The sequence below is a fragment of the Orbilia oligospora genome (assembly GCF_000225545.1).
Source record: "Orbilia oligospora ATCC 24927 unplaced genomic scaffold scaffold00006, whole genome shotgun sequence".
NCBI classification, from domain to species: Eukaryota; Fungi; Ascomycota; class Orbiliomycetes; order Orbiliales; family Orbiliaceae; genus Orbilia; species Orbilia oligospora.
In genome coordinates this window covers 575,778-594,417 of record NW_011645563.1, presented here as the reverse complement: position 1 = coordinate 594,417, position 18,640 = coordinate 575,778, and the positions used below count along the sequence as shown (strand labels likewise).

Here is an 18,640-nt window from a genome sequence, read left to right as displayed (position 1 = left end):
CATGAGGCGGTCCATGTGAGGCGCCGACGGGCGATCCAACCTTTTTTTTTTTTTTTTTTTTTTTTTGTTTCCGTTCCTTCCTTTCCTTGTTTCTCTCTTTTTTTTCGCTTCACTATGTTACAATTACGAGGAGGGTTTTTGAATATATATTCGAATTTGGATCTACAGATTGCAAATAGCCCTAGGGATGCCCTGTAAGGCTGGAGTATAAAGCTATTTATACCTATTATAGAAATATTTTATTTTATATTATTTTATACTTTGATAGATTCTATCATAGCGATTAGAATTTGTAGAAAATACTATACAAAGTATTTAAGGTATTTAAGGTATTTGAAGTTTTTGTGTTTTGGGTGATATTCGGTATATATTAGTGAAGTCTCGTAGATGCGAGATTCCGGGTGTCTACAGCTTCATCGAGGGAAACGTAGTGGATGGTTGTGGTTTGTGTTGGGGTGTAGATCCTCATCGTCGGGCACACGACTTCTTCCACCTCTACTCCCTTCGGTCCCTGTTGCTGTCCTGCTGTCCTGTGCTGTCCTGTGCTGTCGTGCGGTGCTGTCTGTCTGTCTGTCCTATCCTTCTTGACAGCCTCACCTCTTCTCTCTTCTCTTCTCTTCCCTTCCCTCTTCACCTCACATCACCTCACCTCTTCCTCTTCACATCACCATCACCATCTCCATCATCACGACTATCAGCATCATCATCATCGTCATCGATATCCCTTCACCCGTCACAAGTAAGTTACTCACAATTCTTCTTACCACATCCTATAGTTAGTTCTCCTGCAATTGCTGTCATATAACAGCTAGCTGCATACTGCTGCATGCTGCTTCTTGCTTCTTGCTTCTTGTTAGCTGGTTGCTGGTTGCTATTTATTTAGCTGCCTATATGCCAAATTGCTGGTTTATGGTAACTGCTGGTGCTGGCTGGCTGGCTTTGCTTGCTCGCTGGCTGTTTGGCTGATGGGCACCGAAAGAATTAATTCCGGCCGTTGGCTTGTCCCTGCCCCGGAACCTCTTCTGGTTCTTGTTCCTGTTCCTCTTTTCTTTCTTCCCGCCCCGTTCAAGGCCTTTTTCTTCTCTTTCCAACACACCACTCACTCACCTGCCTGCCATCTCCCCCCCATCATATTTTCCCCCAGAGGTCATTAGGATCCGACGACCTGGACTCTCCACATCATCACAGTATGTTCTTTCACTCTATTTCATTGTTTTCATTATTCCATTCGGCCTCGGTGCTGCTTGTTCTTTGGAGGTTGCTTTGCGTCCTGCCTGCGAGACACGTTCGGAGGATTCCCTATATGTACAAATATATATGTAACCCACAGAAATATATCGAGTCTCTCTCCGGGCTGGTCGTCCGCCACACCCATCCATCTCCATCGAGTATCATCTCCAAAGCTGATTTCTGGCTCTTCAGCTGTCTATTTCACCCCTTCTTATTCTCCTATTCTTCCTAAATCCCTCCCTTCAACGTCCGACTCGCTGCTGCAAAAACTGGCTCTAAAATCACACCCGTCGTCGTCGTCCGTCCCACCTAACCCTGCCCGTCCAATTTTTTGAGACTTCGAGGTCTCGAGACCCCTTCTGATGCCTGTAACCGGTCTTGAATCCGTCGTTCTATCGGTCGCTTATTGTCCATCTGGGTCGCCTCCTCCGGGGCTCTCGGGGGATTGGCTTCTTGATGCTATTTTGTACCTCAATGCCTTCGTATCTTCACTTTTGCTAACATCTTCACTCTTGGATTCATTCTAGTACAAAGATGACGTCCGCCACTGTGTCGGACGTCTCGCGTCTACCCCCCATACACAGTACATACACACCCGATGTCTCCGTAGAGGGCAACTCGCCCGAAAAGGTGGAATCGCCCTCGGCCAGCGATCTCACGGACCTCGGGGTCGCTGCGGCGGCCTCCTCCTCGCCTGCTTCGGCGAGCGAGGAGGATGATTCGCCAATGGACCACGAGGAACCCGTGATGACCGACTCCGAGTCCAGCTCCGAACAGGAGCGAAGCGAGAATGGCGACGATGACTTCGACGCCGGCAATGCATCAGAGGATGCAGAAGGAGAGGAGGAGGAGGACGTGCTGGAGATAATCAGCAGTCCCGAGCCGGCCGGGAGGCGGCTCGCAAAACTCAAGAAGCCCAAGGACTCTGCTGCGGAGGACTACTCCCAGAATCCAGAGCTTTGGGGCCTGCGTCGGAGCGTATGTGTTCTCCCTCCATCTCTTTGCCCGCCATGCTTACAATTGGAGATATCTCTTCTTGCTAACCATTCGAGTAGTCCCGGCCCGTCGCTCGCAATAAGAGGATAGTACGTTAACCCCCCCCCTCATATATCCCTCATACTTCTACAATGGCAGTCAAAGGGCTAACAGCAGCTATTAGATCTTATCCTCTGAGGATGACGAGGGGGAGGAGGACCAGGAGGAGGAGGACGATGACGTTCCGAGTGATGACTCGGACGTCAGACCTCGAAAGAGGTCGAAGCCGAAGTCGTCGCGGCCGACTAAGGGTTAGTACTCTCTTACCTACACCTACCTACCTACCTAGATACCTACCTACCTACCTACCTTCCTTCCTTCCTTCCTTCCCTCCTTTCCACCAACAACACACACCATCCTCACTCATCATCCCATATCCTCTTCTCATGCCTGTGCTAATGCCATTCTTAATAGCCGCGACCTCTAAGGTCACCACTCCCCGTGTCTCCGCCGAGTCCAGTGACGACGGAGGTGACTCCGACTTCTATAGCAATAAGAAGTCGGCCCGACGCAAGAAGCGTCGGTTAAACCCCGTCGTCGAACACGAGGTTCGCGTGCCAACGAGGGCCGCGACCAAAGTCCTCAATTACAATGAGGACGCCGACGACTCGGACGACTTCAGGATCACCGACGACGAGCAGGCCCAATATGCCGAGTGGGTGGAAGAAGATACCACCCCAAACATTGACGTCATCCTCGACCATCGCGTAAAAGAGGGTTTCGACCCTGAGGAATACGCCGGCAGCAAGGAACACCTAGAGTTCCTCGTATGTTCCTCCATCTCACCATCATCGCTCCCGTCCCTATCCTTGGTATTCGCTAACATATCTTTTCTAGATCAAATGGACGGAACAGGCCCATATCCATGCTACTTGGGAGCAAACATCGGAACTCACCCACAAAAAGTATATCCGAAAGCTCACCAATTACATGGCGAAGCTCAAGAAGGAGATCGCCAAGCGTAGTGATCCGGAGACCACACGAGAAGATCTCGAACGTCTGACCCTCGAACGGGAACGACAGGTTGAGGCTGCCCTTGAAGCAAGAGGGGTCGAACGTGTCGTTGCCTCCAGGGGCGGTCAGGACGACGAACCACTCGAGTACCTCGTAAAGTGTACGTGTCACCTCGTCTCTATTAACCTAATATTTTCTTCTGGCTAATGACCTCTGCAGGGCGAAGCTTGACGTACGAGCACTGCACATGGGAAACCGAATCATTCTTAGGGCCTGTAGCCCCCACAGAAATTTCACAATTCCGCAAGCGAACTAGATCTGCACGCAACTACGCAGTCACTCCGGTCAAGGATCGTAAGAAGTACAAGCTGTGGTCTAAGCAACCCGATTACATACAGTACGGCGAGCTACGTGATTTTCAGATGAAGGGTGTCAACTGGCTTCGATATAATTGGTCCGTCCATCGGAATAGTATCCTGGCGGACGAAATGGGCTTGGGTAAAACCGTCCAAACCGTTGCGTTTCTTAGTTGGTTGAAGAACGAGATGGAAATTGATGGTCCATTCCTCGTCGTGGTTCCCCTCTCTACCGTTCCTGCTTGGTGTGAAACTTTTGTAAAGTGGGCACCCGATCTTAACTTCATCGTCTATAACGGCCCTAACAAGGCTCGTGGTATCATCCAGGACTATGAGATGTTTCAGGATGAGAAGCGTAAGAAGACTAAATTCCATGTCATGATCACAACATACGAATATGTCAACCACGATGCCCAGCTCCTGCAGTCGATTCGATGGAACTATCTCGCCGTTGATGAAGCCCATCGTCTGAAGAACGTCGAGTCGCGATTATATGAATCGCTTAAACAGTTCAAGGTCGAAGACAGACTGCTCATCACCGGAACTCCGCTGCAAAACAATCTTAGTGAACTTGTTGCGCTGCTTGAGTTCTTGGACCCCGGCAATATCAATATTGACCGTAACATTGATCTTCAGAGCGAAGGGGCCGAACAAGAGATCAAAAAACTCCAGGAGACCTTGCAACCGTATATCCTTCGTCGTGTCAAGAAGGATGTCGAAGCATCCTTGCCACAGAAAACCGAAAAAATTATTCGTGTCGAGCTGTCAGATATCCAAACCGAGTGGTACAAAAACATCTACACTCGTAATTACAGTGCCCTTAATGCTAAGAGCAAGCAGAAAGTTTCGCTTTTGAATATTGTTATGGAGCTGAAGAAGATCAGCAACCATCCATTCTTGTTTCCGTCTGCTGAGGAAGAGATAATGAAGGGGTTAGAGACCAAAGCGGACCGACTGAACGCGATGATCATGTGTAGTGGCAAAATGGTAAACCCCTTTCCTTAGTGTTTCCGAGGGAGGCGAATGTTTCTAATCATCTCTATAGGTGTTGATGGATCGATTTCTTACGAAGATGAAGGCCGACGGCCACCGCGTTCTTATCTTCAGTCAGATGGTCAATATGCTCGACCTTCTTCAAGAATATCTCACCCTACGCGGGTTTTCGTATCAACGCATTGATGGAACCGTTTCGGCTAGCAACCGTAAGACTGCTATCGATCGGTACAACGCACCCGGGAGTGAAGACTTCTGCTTCTTGCTTAGTACACGTGCCGGCGGTTTGGGTATTAACCTTACTAGCGCTGATACCGTCATTATCTTTGACTCCGACTGGAACCCACAGGCTGATCTCCAAGCCATGGCACGTGCTCATCGTATCGGACAGAAGAATCATGTCATGATCTATCGGTTCGTGTCGAAAGATACAATTGAAGAAGAAGTTCTCGAACGTGCCCGTGTTAAACTGCTTATGGAATACGCTGTTTACATGGGCATCACTGATTCCACCATTACAGATAAGGTGAAGAAAAATACCAAGAGTCTTTCTCAGGCGGAACTTGCCAACGTCCTTGCTGCCCGTGCACACAAGATCTTTGAAGGTGACAAAGAAAAGCAGAATCAGAAGAAGCTCGAGACTCTTGATATTGAGGATTACTTGCAGCATGCTGAAGATCATGATACTGATGCACAAGGTGCATCGTTGATCAGAAACGAGGGTGGAGAGGCTTTCCAAGAACTTCTCAAGCAGTTTGAGGTTACGGATATTGATGTTGACTGGGACAGTGTTCTCCCACCGGAGCAGCTCGAATCCCTTCGAGCAGCTGATAAGTTAAAGCAGGACGAGGAGTTTTTACAAGAACAAATCCAAGCGAATGCGAAGAGAATCCGCCGACCTATGAATGGAATCGACGAATCCGATAGCAGTGGATCTGAGAAGGCTCCCGCTCGCGGTAGACGTGGACCCCCCAAGAAGCGCCGTGGCGAGGCCAGGCGCCGTGACGATACTTCAGATGAAGAAGGCGAGATTCCAGATCCTTCCCGCCCTCTTCTCGAGCGCGAGATCCGAAACCTGTACAACGCTTTTATCAGGTATGGCCTTATGGATGACAGATATACCGAGATTGTCAAGGATGCAAAACTCCAGGACCGAGACCGTGAGGTCGTTGTGTCGACGATTAAAGAAATTGTTCGTCTGAGTGAGGAAGCCATCAAAACGCACGAAACAGCGCAGAAGGAGGGAGGTGCCACGCGAAAGGATAAGAAGGCCATATTATTCGAATATCAAGGAGTCAAGGACATCAACGCTGAGAAGGTTACTCAGATTCCAGATTTCTTACGCGTTTTAAGAACTGCGGTCTCTGGCTGTCCAGATCCGCTCGAGTTTAGAATTGCAACCGCGAAGGTGAAGACTGAGAAGTGGAGCTGCGAATGGGGTGCTAAGGAAGATGGTATGTTGTGTCTTGGTATTGATCGTCATGGTTACAAAAATTGGGTACCTATCAGAGACGATCCTGAACTCGGTCTACAAGGAAAGATGTTTCTGGAAGAGCACAGAGTCGACAAAAAGGCGGAGCGCGTCAAGGGTGGCGCGGCCAAACTGTCTCCTGGAGCAGAACATTTGAGCCGAAGAGCCAACTACCTACTCGGACTTCTGAAAGATCAGCAAGAGAAGACCGCCCAACAGCAGGCTGCTGCTACTGCCCGGTACCAGAGAGGGAACCGAAATAGTAATTCGGCTTCGCCGATCCCTGGCAAGGGTCGTAAGGGAATTAATAAGCCTGTTGGTGCTATCTCTAAGAAGCGTCCGATCACAGATCGCGATGGTGGTGACGAGTCCCCTTCGAAGCGGCCAAAGAATGGCAAGACGGATAAGAAAGAAGTCCAGAAGAACGGCATTCTCAACTACTACGGGAAGAAAGAGAACACCGGCTCGTCTCTTAAAAAGCACCGACGAGAGTCAGACGTGTCTAGAGACGACGCGACTCCGAACAAGAAGCGACGTGATGACGAGAAACGAACTTCCTCCCATCCCGATAAGCATTCCAAGGATCACCATCACCACCACAAGGCCAATGGATCTACGAAGAACGGTGTAAAACGCAAATCGCACGAGCGCGATGAGCCCAATGGGTCGGCATCGAAAGGATCGCATGGAGCAAGCGGCTCACCTGTACCCAAGGTTGGAGCAATCACACAACGTGCTGAAGTAAGTTCTCTACCGAATGCCCTCCTCTATATGATGGCAAATTGCTAATCCGTACGTGTAGGATTGTATGTGGGGCATCAGAGAGACTCTACAAAAGTTACAAAAGCTTGACAGAGATGAGCAAGAGCACAGGACCTATGCAATCTCTATAAGGAAAGGACTCATGGATGCCGGCGAATATATTCGAGATGTTCTTGAGATGCGCGCTCGAACTCCAGGTCCTGCTAGGAATCAGTTGGAATTGGAGCTTTGGGAAGTAGTAGCCCATCACTGGCCACACCGCGAAAAGCGAATGCCCGGAGATACGTACAGACGAATGTACAAAAAATACCAGGAACGTATTATTCAGATGAAGGCAAAGGACGGCCAGGGGGCAGACGGGGCAACCCCAACCGCCTCCGTATCAAAATAATCACGACACGACGCAAATTCGTCACTCTCACCCTCGTAATCCTCCATTACACCTTCTAATCCGTTCTTTCCCATCAAATCACACAACATTACTGCAAGAACATTTGAGCGTTCTATTATTCCACAACTGGTGCATACGGGGACCGGCGTTAAAAAATATGCGTTTTACTTTGGCTATGAAATATCATGCCAGAAATCACTTTTTTTTTTTTTTTTCTATTTCGTTTTTTTATCGCACTCATGGTCTGTTACTATACACGGGAGTCTATGCTTTGTTGCCATCTTTGCCCTTATACTAGGTCGGGCTTCCCACCTTTTATCATCTCGAGCCACAGGAACAAACCCCAATCCTAGTGCCTATCACTCCTCTCCGCTTTTTCAGTTTTGTTCGTCGAACGTCTATTTACGGCATCGAGATGAGGTATTATTACATTTGCATAGCCTACTTCATTATTAATAACGTTACTCTAACGCGTCCACGAAGAACCAAAAAACTGTTGCTTCTCGCACTTTTGCCGTCTTCTTTTCCTTCTTATACAATGCTTCTTTCTTCGTTATCGCCAATTCAATCATGGGGGACCTACCTTTCTTCTTTTTTTTTCTGCAAGTGGATAAGCACTTTGTTTTCGCACCTGCATATAGATACTTTCATCCCTTGTTTTGCAAAGCTTTCCCTTCTCTCCGTTCCAATCTTGTCATCTGAAATCACCCCTCCAAACGCCTCTAACCTCACAAACCCGATGACTTCGAACACCTAGGAGGACAAGCAGGACCAGGGGGGAAGGGAAACCAAAAAGTTGATCGCCGATACTGTTGCCCGATACATATCTTACTTCCTTTACTAATATGAACTATTAACTTCTTATTCTCTTGTACATTAGTTCTTGTTCATTTATTATCAAATGGGCTGGTGTTTCTTCTATTTTACGCTCTGCTTACAGTCTTTCGGTTTTCTTATACTCCTTATAACCTTACCTACTCTTCGTTTCTTTTTTTTTTCTTTCCTTGCTGAAGTAACTCTTTCTTCTGCCCATCTGGCGGATTCTTTACAATCGTCCACCATAACCCAACCGTTTAGCTACTTCTCGTACTTCCTTCTTCCCCTTTCCTAAACTATACCCTGTTATATAATACTATAGAAGAGAAATGGAGGGATGGCGGGGTTGATCATGTTTACTTTTTATAACAAAATAACTCTAGAGTCTATACATATATTATGGACTGGCTAGCTATGCTCTGTTATCGTAGTATGGTATATATATAAGAGTATACCGTAGGTCCAAGGCCCGAGTAGGAATATAACCCCCGGTATACCCCTCTTTCACACGTTTGTGATAATCCCACTCATGTTTACGTGGATTAGTCACTCTACAGAGCCAAGTTTTTTTTTTTCAGAACTCAGCCTTCCAAGGAGAACGTTTCTTAAATCCAAAGTACTCGCTTTTAATTTTTTTGTCACAGGAAGGTAATATGCATGGTTATATATACACAAATCCATACAAAATTTCAAGCGCGAGGGTATAAGATGCGTAATTATATATACAAGAAAAGAAAGAAGAAAAAGGAAAATTTACAAAAGCCTCCCCGAATTCATCGTGGATCTAGGATCTATTCGATGTAATGGTCTTTTTATAGGCACTGGGAGTACCATTCGTTGGAGGGTTTGCAAGTTCCTGATGCGCAAGTGGTTGGTCCTGTCCAGCCTTGGCCTCCGCACTGTTTGGATATGTTAGTATTCTGTTTTATTTTTGTATAATGAGATATGGTATTGGGGGGGTATCTTACCTGTCCGTAAAGTGGTGCTCCAGTACCAGAGGAAGCGCTGGTGGTTGCGGCTCTTGTGGTGGTAGTGGATGTTCTGGCGGTGGTAGCTGGGGTGGTAGCGGCTGGGGTGGTAGTCCTGACAGTGGTAGTAGTGCTTGAGGCTCTGGTGGTAGTGGCAGCGGTGGTAGCAGCCCTGGTGGTAGTGGCAAGAGTAGTCTGTTGACCACCACCACCGACGCAAGTGGCAACAGCAGGGCCAGGAGCGCTATAAGTCTCCGGTACGAATCCGTAATAGAAGTCAGAAACGTAGATGTTGTTATCAGTAGCCTTATAAGCACCCGGCAACTTGTAAGTTGGAGAGCAATTTCCACCGGGACCCGTGATCTTCAATTGCATGCATCCGATGTAGAATTGAGCGCCGTCTAGGGTTTGAGAAGCGTGAAGGGCCAACATTTCGGAACGGAGGAGGTATTCTCCGCTGGCGAGGTTGGAAGGGAGTTTGAAGGAGAATTTTCCGGCGTTGGCTAACATGACTTCGTTGGCCCATTTGCCGTTGACGTAGTTCTGTTCTTGGATTTTGAACCAGTCGCCTACTCCAGACGCGGATTTGGCGGAGGAGAGGGGTCCTTGGAGGGAGTGGACGATTGGACCGGGGTGGCCGGATGTGTCCCATTGAACTTCGATTGTGCTGTTGTTTTTTTTGTTAGTATATATATACTTGTGGGAGGGTATGGGGAGGATAAGTGATTGACTTACTCTCCGGCGCTGGCGTTGATGACGGCGACGTTCGCACCATTGGAGCCGTTGACGTTGCAGGCGATATCAGCGCTTGTTACGTCGGTGACTGGGCTGTTCGAAGGAGGCTATTTAACAATAAGGATGTATAGATTAGTTTCTATACTTGCGTCTATACAAGTGAAATAGAGGGATTGGATGAATTGTAACATACCATACGGATACCAACTTGGTAACCCGGTGTGACGCCATTAACCCAGAATTGATGTAGATTCTGATGGGCAAGAGCCTGTGCTACGAGCATCAAAGATGGGAGGATGAATTTGGAGTACATCTTGACTTCTTTTTCTTTCCTTTGGACTTTGGGATTTCGTTTATGGGGGGGTGGGTTATCAAGGTGAATGTCAAATCCACAAAAAATAAATCTCAAATCAATCGAGATTTTTGGTATTAGATATTAGAAAATACAGAGAATGTAAAAAGGGTGATTATATATTTTTTTGGACTTGCTGATAGAGAGGAAGTGAGTAGAAGTGACTTCATCATGGGAGGGCTTGGGTCTATTTATATTGAAATTGAGGGGAGAGAACTCGACTCGACTCGACTCGCTCGCCTGGATCCATGGGTTAGTGTCCCGGTCTGACAACAGCCGAACGGTATAGAGTTAAACATGGCTGACATGGTTTGTGGAATAATTGTGCCTGTCGATGATATCCCAGAAGGATAGTTAGGAGGAAAAAAAAGAGAAAGGGTGGTTGAAACGTGCCATGGAAAAGGCGGTCTCCACAGAAGGTTTCTGTTAGGCTAACCTTGCTGTTCACGTTGACTAAAAAAAGGCGAAGTTTCGCCAATTCTTGAACTGATGCATATATTGAGAGAAAGAAAAAAGCAATTGATGGACGCACGTACCAGGTATTCGATCAATAGGAAAGTCTTAACATACGGAAGTTAACCCTCAAAAAAGAGCGGTTCCTGTCATCCGTTAATCTCTGGTGTGGGGTCTGTTGCTTCCCATGGTAAAAGGGCGACTCTTGAGACGAAAGGGCCCGGCCGGCCTGGATTGTTGGTTTCATGGGTGGATTTTTGGTCCTTCTGTGTTGCGGCTAGAAGGCCACAAGGCAGAGAGTGTTGGATATAACCCCTGTCGGATTGTGTATCAGAGCTGTGGAAGCGACTTCGTGTGAACAGGGATGTTTGGCACCACGGCCCTGAATTCCTGCTGGCATGTTGAGTTCCCGAGGTCTTTTCTGGAGGCCGGCTGTATGCAACTATGAGACGACGGTGCCGTTTATGGCGGTTTCTTTTCATGGAGTGTCCTTGTGATTCGCTTTTTCTTCTTCTAGAAGATATTATACTATATGCATATATAAAGTTTCCATGGTTCGATCGGTTGTCCGTAGATTTGTACCGTAGATTGAATGATATCAGCATCCTGGTCTTTGATCTTTACTATGTATGTTGAGATATACCGGGGTATAATAGATAGTCTACTACGTATACGACTCGTGGCTTTATACGCATACATACATAGATGCACAGGTAGTAGGCCTTGGACTAGGAGGTAAACCGGTAATGGGGATATGATCCGACGGAGACGGTCTTGGATATCTTGGTATTTATTGCATTGTATTGGAATACATCCACATTGTGAGGTTCTGGGAAATCCACTTGATAGGGGCTTGTTAGTAAATTTAAGTTCTTAGCAAGTATATTAATATAATCATTTTAGCTGTACTCACCTTGATATTTGATTGTCTCGTGGAGATTAGTGCTTAATGATGTAGATATACCTCCCAGTAAAGTATGACGAGGTTAAGATGAACTGAGATTGAGGATGCTGAAGGGAGAGCGTCTACAACGAGAAAAATGTGTTGTCGGTGTCGTTGTTTTCAAGCGTCTGTCCCAAAGGAGAAACTTTCCTAGCTTGCTTGCTTGCTCGCATCCTTCTTTCATCATTTCAACCCACCAGAACCCAGTCAGCCATCGAGACCATTCCGACTCTTTCGAACGGCTGAATCCAAATCGCCAAAGGAAAAAAGAACCTGCCCCCACTTTTCGGAAACCCCAGCCGTTCGGACCTTTTCACGCCGTAGACCTTTGACGCCTCTCGCCTGCCAACCTTTTGCGTTCCACAGCTTTACACACCGATACAATCCTAATCGTCGATCGATCACCGGAGACAAGAAGAAGAAGAAGAGAAGGGAAGATAAAACAAAATCTCTAAGCAATGACGAATCGCTTCGGACTCCTGGTCCTTGGACCTGCAGGCTGTGGTAAAGTACGGATTACCCTAGTTTCCTGCTACTTGCTGTTGAGGTTGTCTCTTTCCCCCTCTCTCTATCTCCTTCTCGAATTCCGGGGCCTTGGGCATCCGGAAAGATCACACGTGTTCTGCCTACAATATTTTTCTTGTTTTTTTTTGAGAAAATATGGTTACTAACTGTCGAGATGGGTTAGACAACGTTCTGTTCAGCCTTAATATCATATCTACGAGATTCGAAACGAGCCTGCAAATATGTCAATCTCGATCCGGCGGCTGAGGACTTTGAGTATGAACCTGATGTAGATATCAAGGATTTGATCAGTTTGGACGATGTGATGGAGGAGATGAGTCTTGGTCCTAATGGTGGACTCATAGCATGCTTTGAGTAAGCTTTACCTGCTATTGTTTATGCGGAAATGTTCTTGAAGGATGCTAAAATGAGTTTTTGTTAAAAAAATTAGGTTCTTACTAGACAACCTAGATTGGTTGGATGAAGAGCTCGGAGAAGGAGATGAAGAGTCATTAGTGGTTTTCGACTGTCCCGGCCAGATCGAATTGTATTCGCATATACCGGTGTTACCGACCTTAACAAAACACTTACAACAGCACCACTCCTTCTCACTTTGTGCATCATACCTCATCGAGTCGACCTTCGTCGTCGACCGGGCTAAATACTTCGCTGGAACACTATCAGCCATGTCGGCCATGATCATGTTGGAAATCCCACACATCAACATCCTCTCCAAAATGGATTTGGTCAAAAAGCAGATTACAAAACGAGAGATGAAGAGATTTGTCGACCCGGATCCGAATTTGCTTTTAGAGGATGCAAGGAAGGATACAAATGAGAAGTTTTGGAAGTTGAATGAGAAGGTGGTGGATTTGATTGAGGACTTTAGCATGGTTAGCTATTTGAAGCTGGAGGCCGGGGATGAGGATAGTGTGGCGGCGATTTTGAGTTATATTGATGATTGTTTGCAGTGGAGTGAACATCAAGAGCCGAGGATGAGGGATGATGATGAAGGTGTCAGAGATGAGGAATTGGAGGGCTAGATTTGATCGACCGATACAAAGACGATATAGAGACTTTGGAGTTCTCTAAGACTTCTCGAATGGGTCCGGGTAGTTCTAGTTCTTTAGAACTAGCTTGCCTATTGATAAGGATAAGATATCAAGATAGTGTAATCCTTTTTTTTTTTCGTTGAGAAGAGAGAGCATGGACCTGCCGGCGTATTACATGTTGATTCATGGTTATTCACAATATATCGATAGTGGCGTTATACTATAATTATTCTATCAGGCGTTTCCTTTTTTTTCCCCCTCCTTTCTTCAAAGCCACTATTTAAAGAGCATAAAAAACGCCGGGAATAGTCTATTTTATGCAGCAAACCTTGAGGCATTAATATCTATCGGAACGCTTGAATGCTTGCTGCATTGTGAAACGGGCTGCGACATGACATACATGTGTATGTATGTCAGCCTACTATGGAAGGAAGTACACGGTGAAGCCGCAGGTCTGTGACGTCTTGCCGTTGATGGACGGGGCTAACCGTTTTGGGAATAGAACGGCATGCAACCGATTGGCGACGGGCTTGGCGTTCCGCAACACATTCGAGAAGATCGCTAATTAGTTTAAGCTGTTGCAGTGCAGCAGATTCGTTAGAGATCCGATGATGCAAAATGATATGATAACAGCATTCCGATATACAGGTATGAAGGTATGTACCCTTAATATCTCTGACCTACTTGAATACTCGAGTGTGCTAAATTTGGAGATAATTATAATCAAGTAGTCAAGTCAAGTGGAAATGGTTACAATTACGTGGGGTCGAGGTGTTTGTATAATAACTTGAAAATAGCTAATAGAATATTATGATTTCTGAAGTATAAGAATAGAGAGAGAGAAGAGAAGAGAAGAGAAGAAAACTCCCAGCCATTTGGATTAATTATAAACCAAAGTAACCTTGTTTGAATGGCACAAAAAAATGTGCCTCAATTGGACGGCCTCGCTTGTGATAGGCAAATGTTCTGAATGAATTCTAATTCTTTTTGATTCTAATTCCGGGGCAATCAATCGATTGATTGATTGATTAGAGGACTATAACAGCAGCCTGTCTGAGCGCAATCCTCGGAAAATAAGAGCCTGTTCAGTCCTGTCATGTTACAGCCCAGTTAACCTTGATCACCTGTTCTTTCATTCACTCTCTCCCTCACTCTCTCGCTCTCTCTTTATTTCTCCATCTTTTCTCCCTCTCCGCCAGTCTCCACATCTTCTTCCCTCCCCCCCAAAACCCATCACCGTCACCATCACCATCGACACCATCATCATCACCACCATCATCATCATCATCATCATCATCATCATCCACCCAGCCCCTCCATCATGGATTCTCACGAACCTCCGTCCAAGCGACGGAAACTGTCGCACTCACCTGAACCCGAACCCGAATCCGCGTCCGTCCGGCCGGACCCGTCTACATCTAAGCCGTTGACAACTTTCGCTGTCGAGATAGTGGTCGGTGGTGAGGGTGGCTCGACCGGCCAGCCGTCTGCAACGTCTGCAACGGCAAAACATAAACAACCCGGCGGCAACACCACGCCCAAGGAGAGGCTGACCGAACGAATCGACCTCAACCGTGGGGTCTCCCAACTGGTTGAAAAACAATTGTCAACATGGAATGATATATTGAATAAAAAGAAGAAGATAATTGTAATTGCAGGAGCTGGGATCTCCGTTTGTGCCGGAAGTATGTCCCCTTCCCTCCTTCCCTCCTTCCCTCCTTCCCTTTGCAATTGCCCCTGTCTCTTGATTCCCTTCCACTTCCGCCCGTCGTTGCTCTTGATGCTGTGATGTCCTCTTTTTTTGTTGTTTTTGTTTTTGTTGCAACGCCACTACAACGCAACTTGACCAAAATACCACGCCTAGCAACACAGCTTGTTTCCGTACCCTCTTATTGTATCGAAGCTATAACTAACATTACCGTTATTCACTTTTTTCTCTTAGTCCCTGATTTTCGAAGCTCCAACGGCCTGTTCGCTTCCGTAAAAAGTGACTACAAATTAAAAGCGTCTGGAAAACAGCTATTCGACGCTTCTGTATACAGAGATGACCAGTCAACATCCGACTTTCACGACATGGTCCGAAATCTCCACGCCATGGCCAACGTCGCCGAGGCCACGGCGTTCCACCACCTCCTGGCCTCCCTAGCAGCTTCTGGGAAGCTATTACGATTATACACCCAGAATGTCGACTGCATTGAGACGGGCCTGGCCCCACTCGCTACGACAACCCCGTTGAACGGGAAGGGGCCATGGCCGAAGACTATCCAGCTCCATGGTGGACTGGATAAAATGAATTGTACGAAATGCCGGGCGATCAAGGACTTCAAACCGGAGATTTTTGTTGGGCCGAAGCCGCCAGACTGCCCTGATTGTGTCGATTGGGAGGCGGCAAGGGATGCGTCTGGAAAACGCTCCCAAGGGATAGGGAAACTTCGACCGAGGATGGTTCTATACAATGAGCATAACCCGGACGAAGATGCCATTGGTGCTGTTTCGACTGCGGATTTGAAGGCTCGGCCGGATTGTTTGATCGTTGTGGGGACAAGCTTGAAGATCCCCGGGGTGCAGAGATTGGTGAGGGAGCTGTGTGCTAGTATTCGCGATTTTCGGGGAGGGAAAACGGTCTGGATTAACCGCGATGATCCACCGGCGACCGGTCAAATGAAGGGACTTTTCGATCTAATCATCAAGGGAGATTGCGAGACACTGGCTAAATTTTCGAACGTCAAACATCACGACCAGTTCACTCCTGATACAGATTTGAAGAAGATTACTGGCACTGGAATGGAGTTAGGCGTCTCGACCCCTGTTTCTATGGATAGTGAATCCGACAGCCCTTTGAGTTCACCAGTCTCTTACGCTAGCTCCGAGGAGATTTGGGAGAATATGAAGAATAATCGACCGGTTGATATCCCATGGCCACCACCGAAGGTTGTTATACCAGCCCGGCCGTTAAGCCCATCTGCATCACCGCATCCAAAGAAAGCCATCATGTCGAAGTCCGAAGCAAGGCCCGCTAAGACACCAGCAACACCGACAAAATCCAAACCTGCCAAGCGAATCAAGCTGAAGGATGGAAAGGATGGAAAGAATCCCAAGGCCAACAAAGAAACTACGGAACCCGCCAAGATGAGAAAGAAGCCGGGTCCAAAGCCAGGCTGGAAGAAACTCAGGGCCCAGAAAGAGGCTGAGAGCGCACAAAATGGTACACTCACCAAGGCATTCAAGGCAGTTAAGACCCAACGAGCAAAAGTCAAAAAAGAAGCCGAACCACAGGCGGCTGCGGAAATTTTACCACCACCATTAGCTATGTCAACTCCACCAGCCGCTCCAAGAGTTAAGCTTAAAGTTTCAAGAGTGAATATGATAACTCTGAAGCGATCGGCGGATGAGACTTGGAGCGTGAAGCGGTCACCACCAGCAGACAGCTCTAGAATAGTGTTGCATGGTTCGGATACAAGCTTTAGCAGCTTGACAGATATAACTTCGGCGGATGTTAGCTCTCAGTCACTTTCACTTCCTGACCCGAAGAGAGGGATGCGAATTCAAGATCTATTATCATGATTGTTGATGAGATGTGTCTTCTTTCAACCTTTTCTTTTTATCAGCAACATAATTTTGTTTAACGACAGACTAAGGAAAAAGGGCTGTCATACTTCGTATTTGGTATTCAGCACCTTCATTTATCACGGGCGTTATTCCTAAGTTAGGAAACTTTTGATACCCACTGGATCGGAGTTTGACCTTTCCTTTCGGTTTTCTTCAGTTTTCATTTTATTCTATTACTACTTATTCGCTCACTTTCCCTTCTATGTATAATACATGTTAATTCGTCCTTTCCCTTCGTCCTTTTATGTATCATAGATACGGCGTTTTGTGGGGATTCTGAGGTCATCTTTTTATTTCTTTTTACGGTTCATCTCGGTATGGGCATTAGTTTATAGACGATGGAAGTGGACTCCTGGATTTACTCTTCATTTCCGGAGATTGGGCGTCAGGCCTTCTTTACCAACCAGAATAATAAGAAGTATTTTTATCCTGGAACTCGAACTTAGAACCATCACAAAGAATTCCTATGATGCTACTAGTGTTTGATAGTCTTGTTTGATCGAGGGAATCGTGCAAGTATGGTGAAAGTGTGCCTATAAACAGACACGGATTATATAATATATATGATACAATTGCAAACCGAGACGCTACCTAGAAATATGAACTAGCTGCTAAAAAAAATGAACTGGTATATATCTATGTAATATGGTGATTTATAGTTTGGAAGATGGAACGATGAACTCGTTTTGTTTCCTGATAGCCTCCTCACCTTCCTTCTCGATCCTCTTGAGTAGTTCGTCGCAAGATGGGATATCGTGGATCAAACCCATGCAAGTACCGGCGGTCCAAACACCGGCATCGACATCACCGTCGATGAAGACAGTTCTTCCCCTCTTACCGCTGACCAAATGTGCAATTTCCTCGAACTTACCAGTTGTGCTGGTAGACTCGATCTGCTTGGCCTCAACGGCGACCTTGTTCTTAAACAATCGGCTGGTATTCCTCCACCTCCTCAACAACAACTCGGTATCCTCTTCCGAAGCCTTAACAATGGCTTCCTTGATATTCTGATGAATAGGAGCCTCCTTTGTAGCCATAAACCGAGTTCCCATGTTGATACCACAAGCACCCAAAGCCAAAGCTCCAGCAAGACCCTCTCCGTCCGCGAATCCACCGGAAGCAATGAAGGGGATCTTTAGTTCCTGGGCGGCTCTTCGGAGTAACACGAAATTGGGGATATCTGTTTCACCGACGTGACCTGCGCATTCGAATCCATCGATGGAGAGGAAATCCACACCGAGTTTTTGGGCGGAAAGGGCGTGACGGACGGTGGTGCATTTGTGAAGAACGATGACGTTGGCTGCTTTGAGCTTTTTGATGATGGGTGCTGGGTTGTTTCCGGCGGTTTCAACGATATTAATTCCTTCTTGGATGATGACGTCGGCGTAGGCGCCGTAGTCTGGAGGGACAAGGGCGGGGAGGAGGGTTAAGTTGACAGCGAACTGTAAGAATAATTTTGTCAGACATTATTATTACTACTATTACTAGTATTATTATATAGTAAGGATGTATGTAGGTCAGCTTACGGGCTTAGATGTCATGGTCTTGCATCTTCGGATCTCCTTCCGCAGGTCTTCTGGTGTTGGTTGGGTGAGAGCGGTCAACTATGGAACTTGACTGTTAGCGTCTTATCTCTTTTACAAGTAACTAAGTAACAGAATACTTACGATACCGAGACCACCGGCGTTCGAGACGGCAGATGCGAGTTCAGCATATCCAACCCATTGCATTCCTCCCTGAACGACGGGAATAGCGATCCCGAGGGCCTTGGTGAGAGGTGTCTGGAAAGGCATGTTGGTGTATTTTTATTTGTATTTGTATGGATCTTTATCTGTTCTAAATGGGTATCGGTATAGCTGAAGTAGCGCAGAAATGAACGAGAATAAAAGTAAGTCTATCAGAGTCCGATATGAAGAAAAGAAACCCGAGTAAAAAGCATCACGAGAAAGAAAGAAAGGAAGAAAAGAACGGAACGGAACAGAACACGCTTTAACAGCGAAGGCCGGAGAATGACCA

At 46.7% G+C, this 18,640-nt stretch overlaps 5 protein-coding genes across 5 annotated transcripts; 3 read left to right on the top strand and 2 right to left on the bottom strand.

Annotated features, from left to right (window-relative positions):
* Positions 1-1,764: 1,764 nt before the first annotated feature.
* Positions 1,765-7,192, top strand: AOL_s00006g195 (uncharacterized protein; the record flags this gene model as incomplete). Its single annotated transcript, XM_011119504.1, has 8 exons — positions 1,765-2,208; positions 2,286-2,315; positions 2,390-2,516; positions 2,680-3,032; positions 3,103-3,379; positions 3,439-4,562; positions 4,621-6,780; positions 6,842-7,192. The coding sequence occupies 8 exons, from the start codon at positions 1,765-1,767 to the stop codon at positions 7,190-7,192; spliced, it is 4,866 nt and encodes a 1,621-aa protein (XP_011117806.1).
* A 1,628-nt stretch (positions 7,193-8,820) lies between these two features.
* Positions 8,821-10,024, bottom strand: AOL_s00006g194 (uncharacterized protein; the record flags this gene model as incomplete). Its single annotated transcript, XM_011119503.1, has 4 exons — positions 8,821-8,907; positions 8,977-9,643; positions 9,712-9,818; positions 9,905-10,024. 4 exons carry the CDS (start codon positions 10,022-10,024, stop codon positions 8,821-8,823), a joined length of 981 nt encoding a protein of 326 aa, XP_011117805.1.
* Positions 10,025-11,917: 1,893 nt separating this feature from the next.
* Positions 11,918-13,006, top strand: AOL_s00006g193 (uncharacterized protein; the record flags this gene model as incomplete). The annotated part of the gene is made up of 3 exons (XM_011119502.1): positions 11,918-11,968; positions 12,148-12,338; positions 12,415-13,006. The coding sequence occupies 3 exons, from the start codon at positions 11,918-11,920 to the stop codon at positions 13,004-13,006; spliced, it is 834 nt and encodes a 277-aa protein (XP_011117804.1).
* Positions 13,007-14,336: 1,330 nt separating this feature from the next.
* AOL_s00006g192 (uncharacterized protein) lies at positions 14,337-16,579 on the top strand (the record flags this gene model as incomplete). Its single annotated transcript, XM_011119501.1, has 2 exons — positions 14,337-14,700; positions 14,958-16,579. 2 exons carry the CDS (start codon positions 14,337-14,339, stop codon positions 16,577-16,579), a joined length of 1,986 nt encoding a protein of 661 aa, XP_011117803.1.
* A 698-nt stretch (positions 16,580-17,277) lies between these two features.
* Positions 17,278-18,417, bottom strand: AOL_s00006g191 (uncharacterized protein; the record flags this gene model as incomplete). The annotated part of the gene is made up of 3 exons (XM_011119500.1): positions 17,278-18,066; positions 18,151-18,228; positions 18,292-18,417. The coding sequence occupies 3 exons, from the start codon at positions 18,415-18,417 to the stop codon at positions 17,278-17,280; spliced, it is 993 nt and encodes a 330-aa protein (XP_011117802.1).
* Between the last annotated feature and the right edge of the window lie 223 nt (positions 18,418-18,640).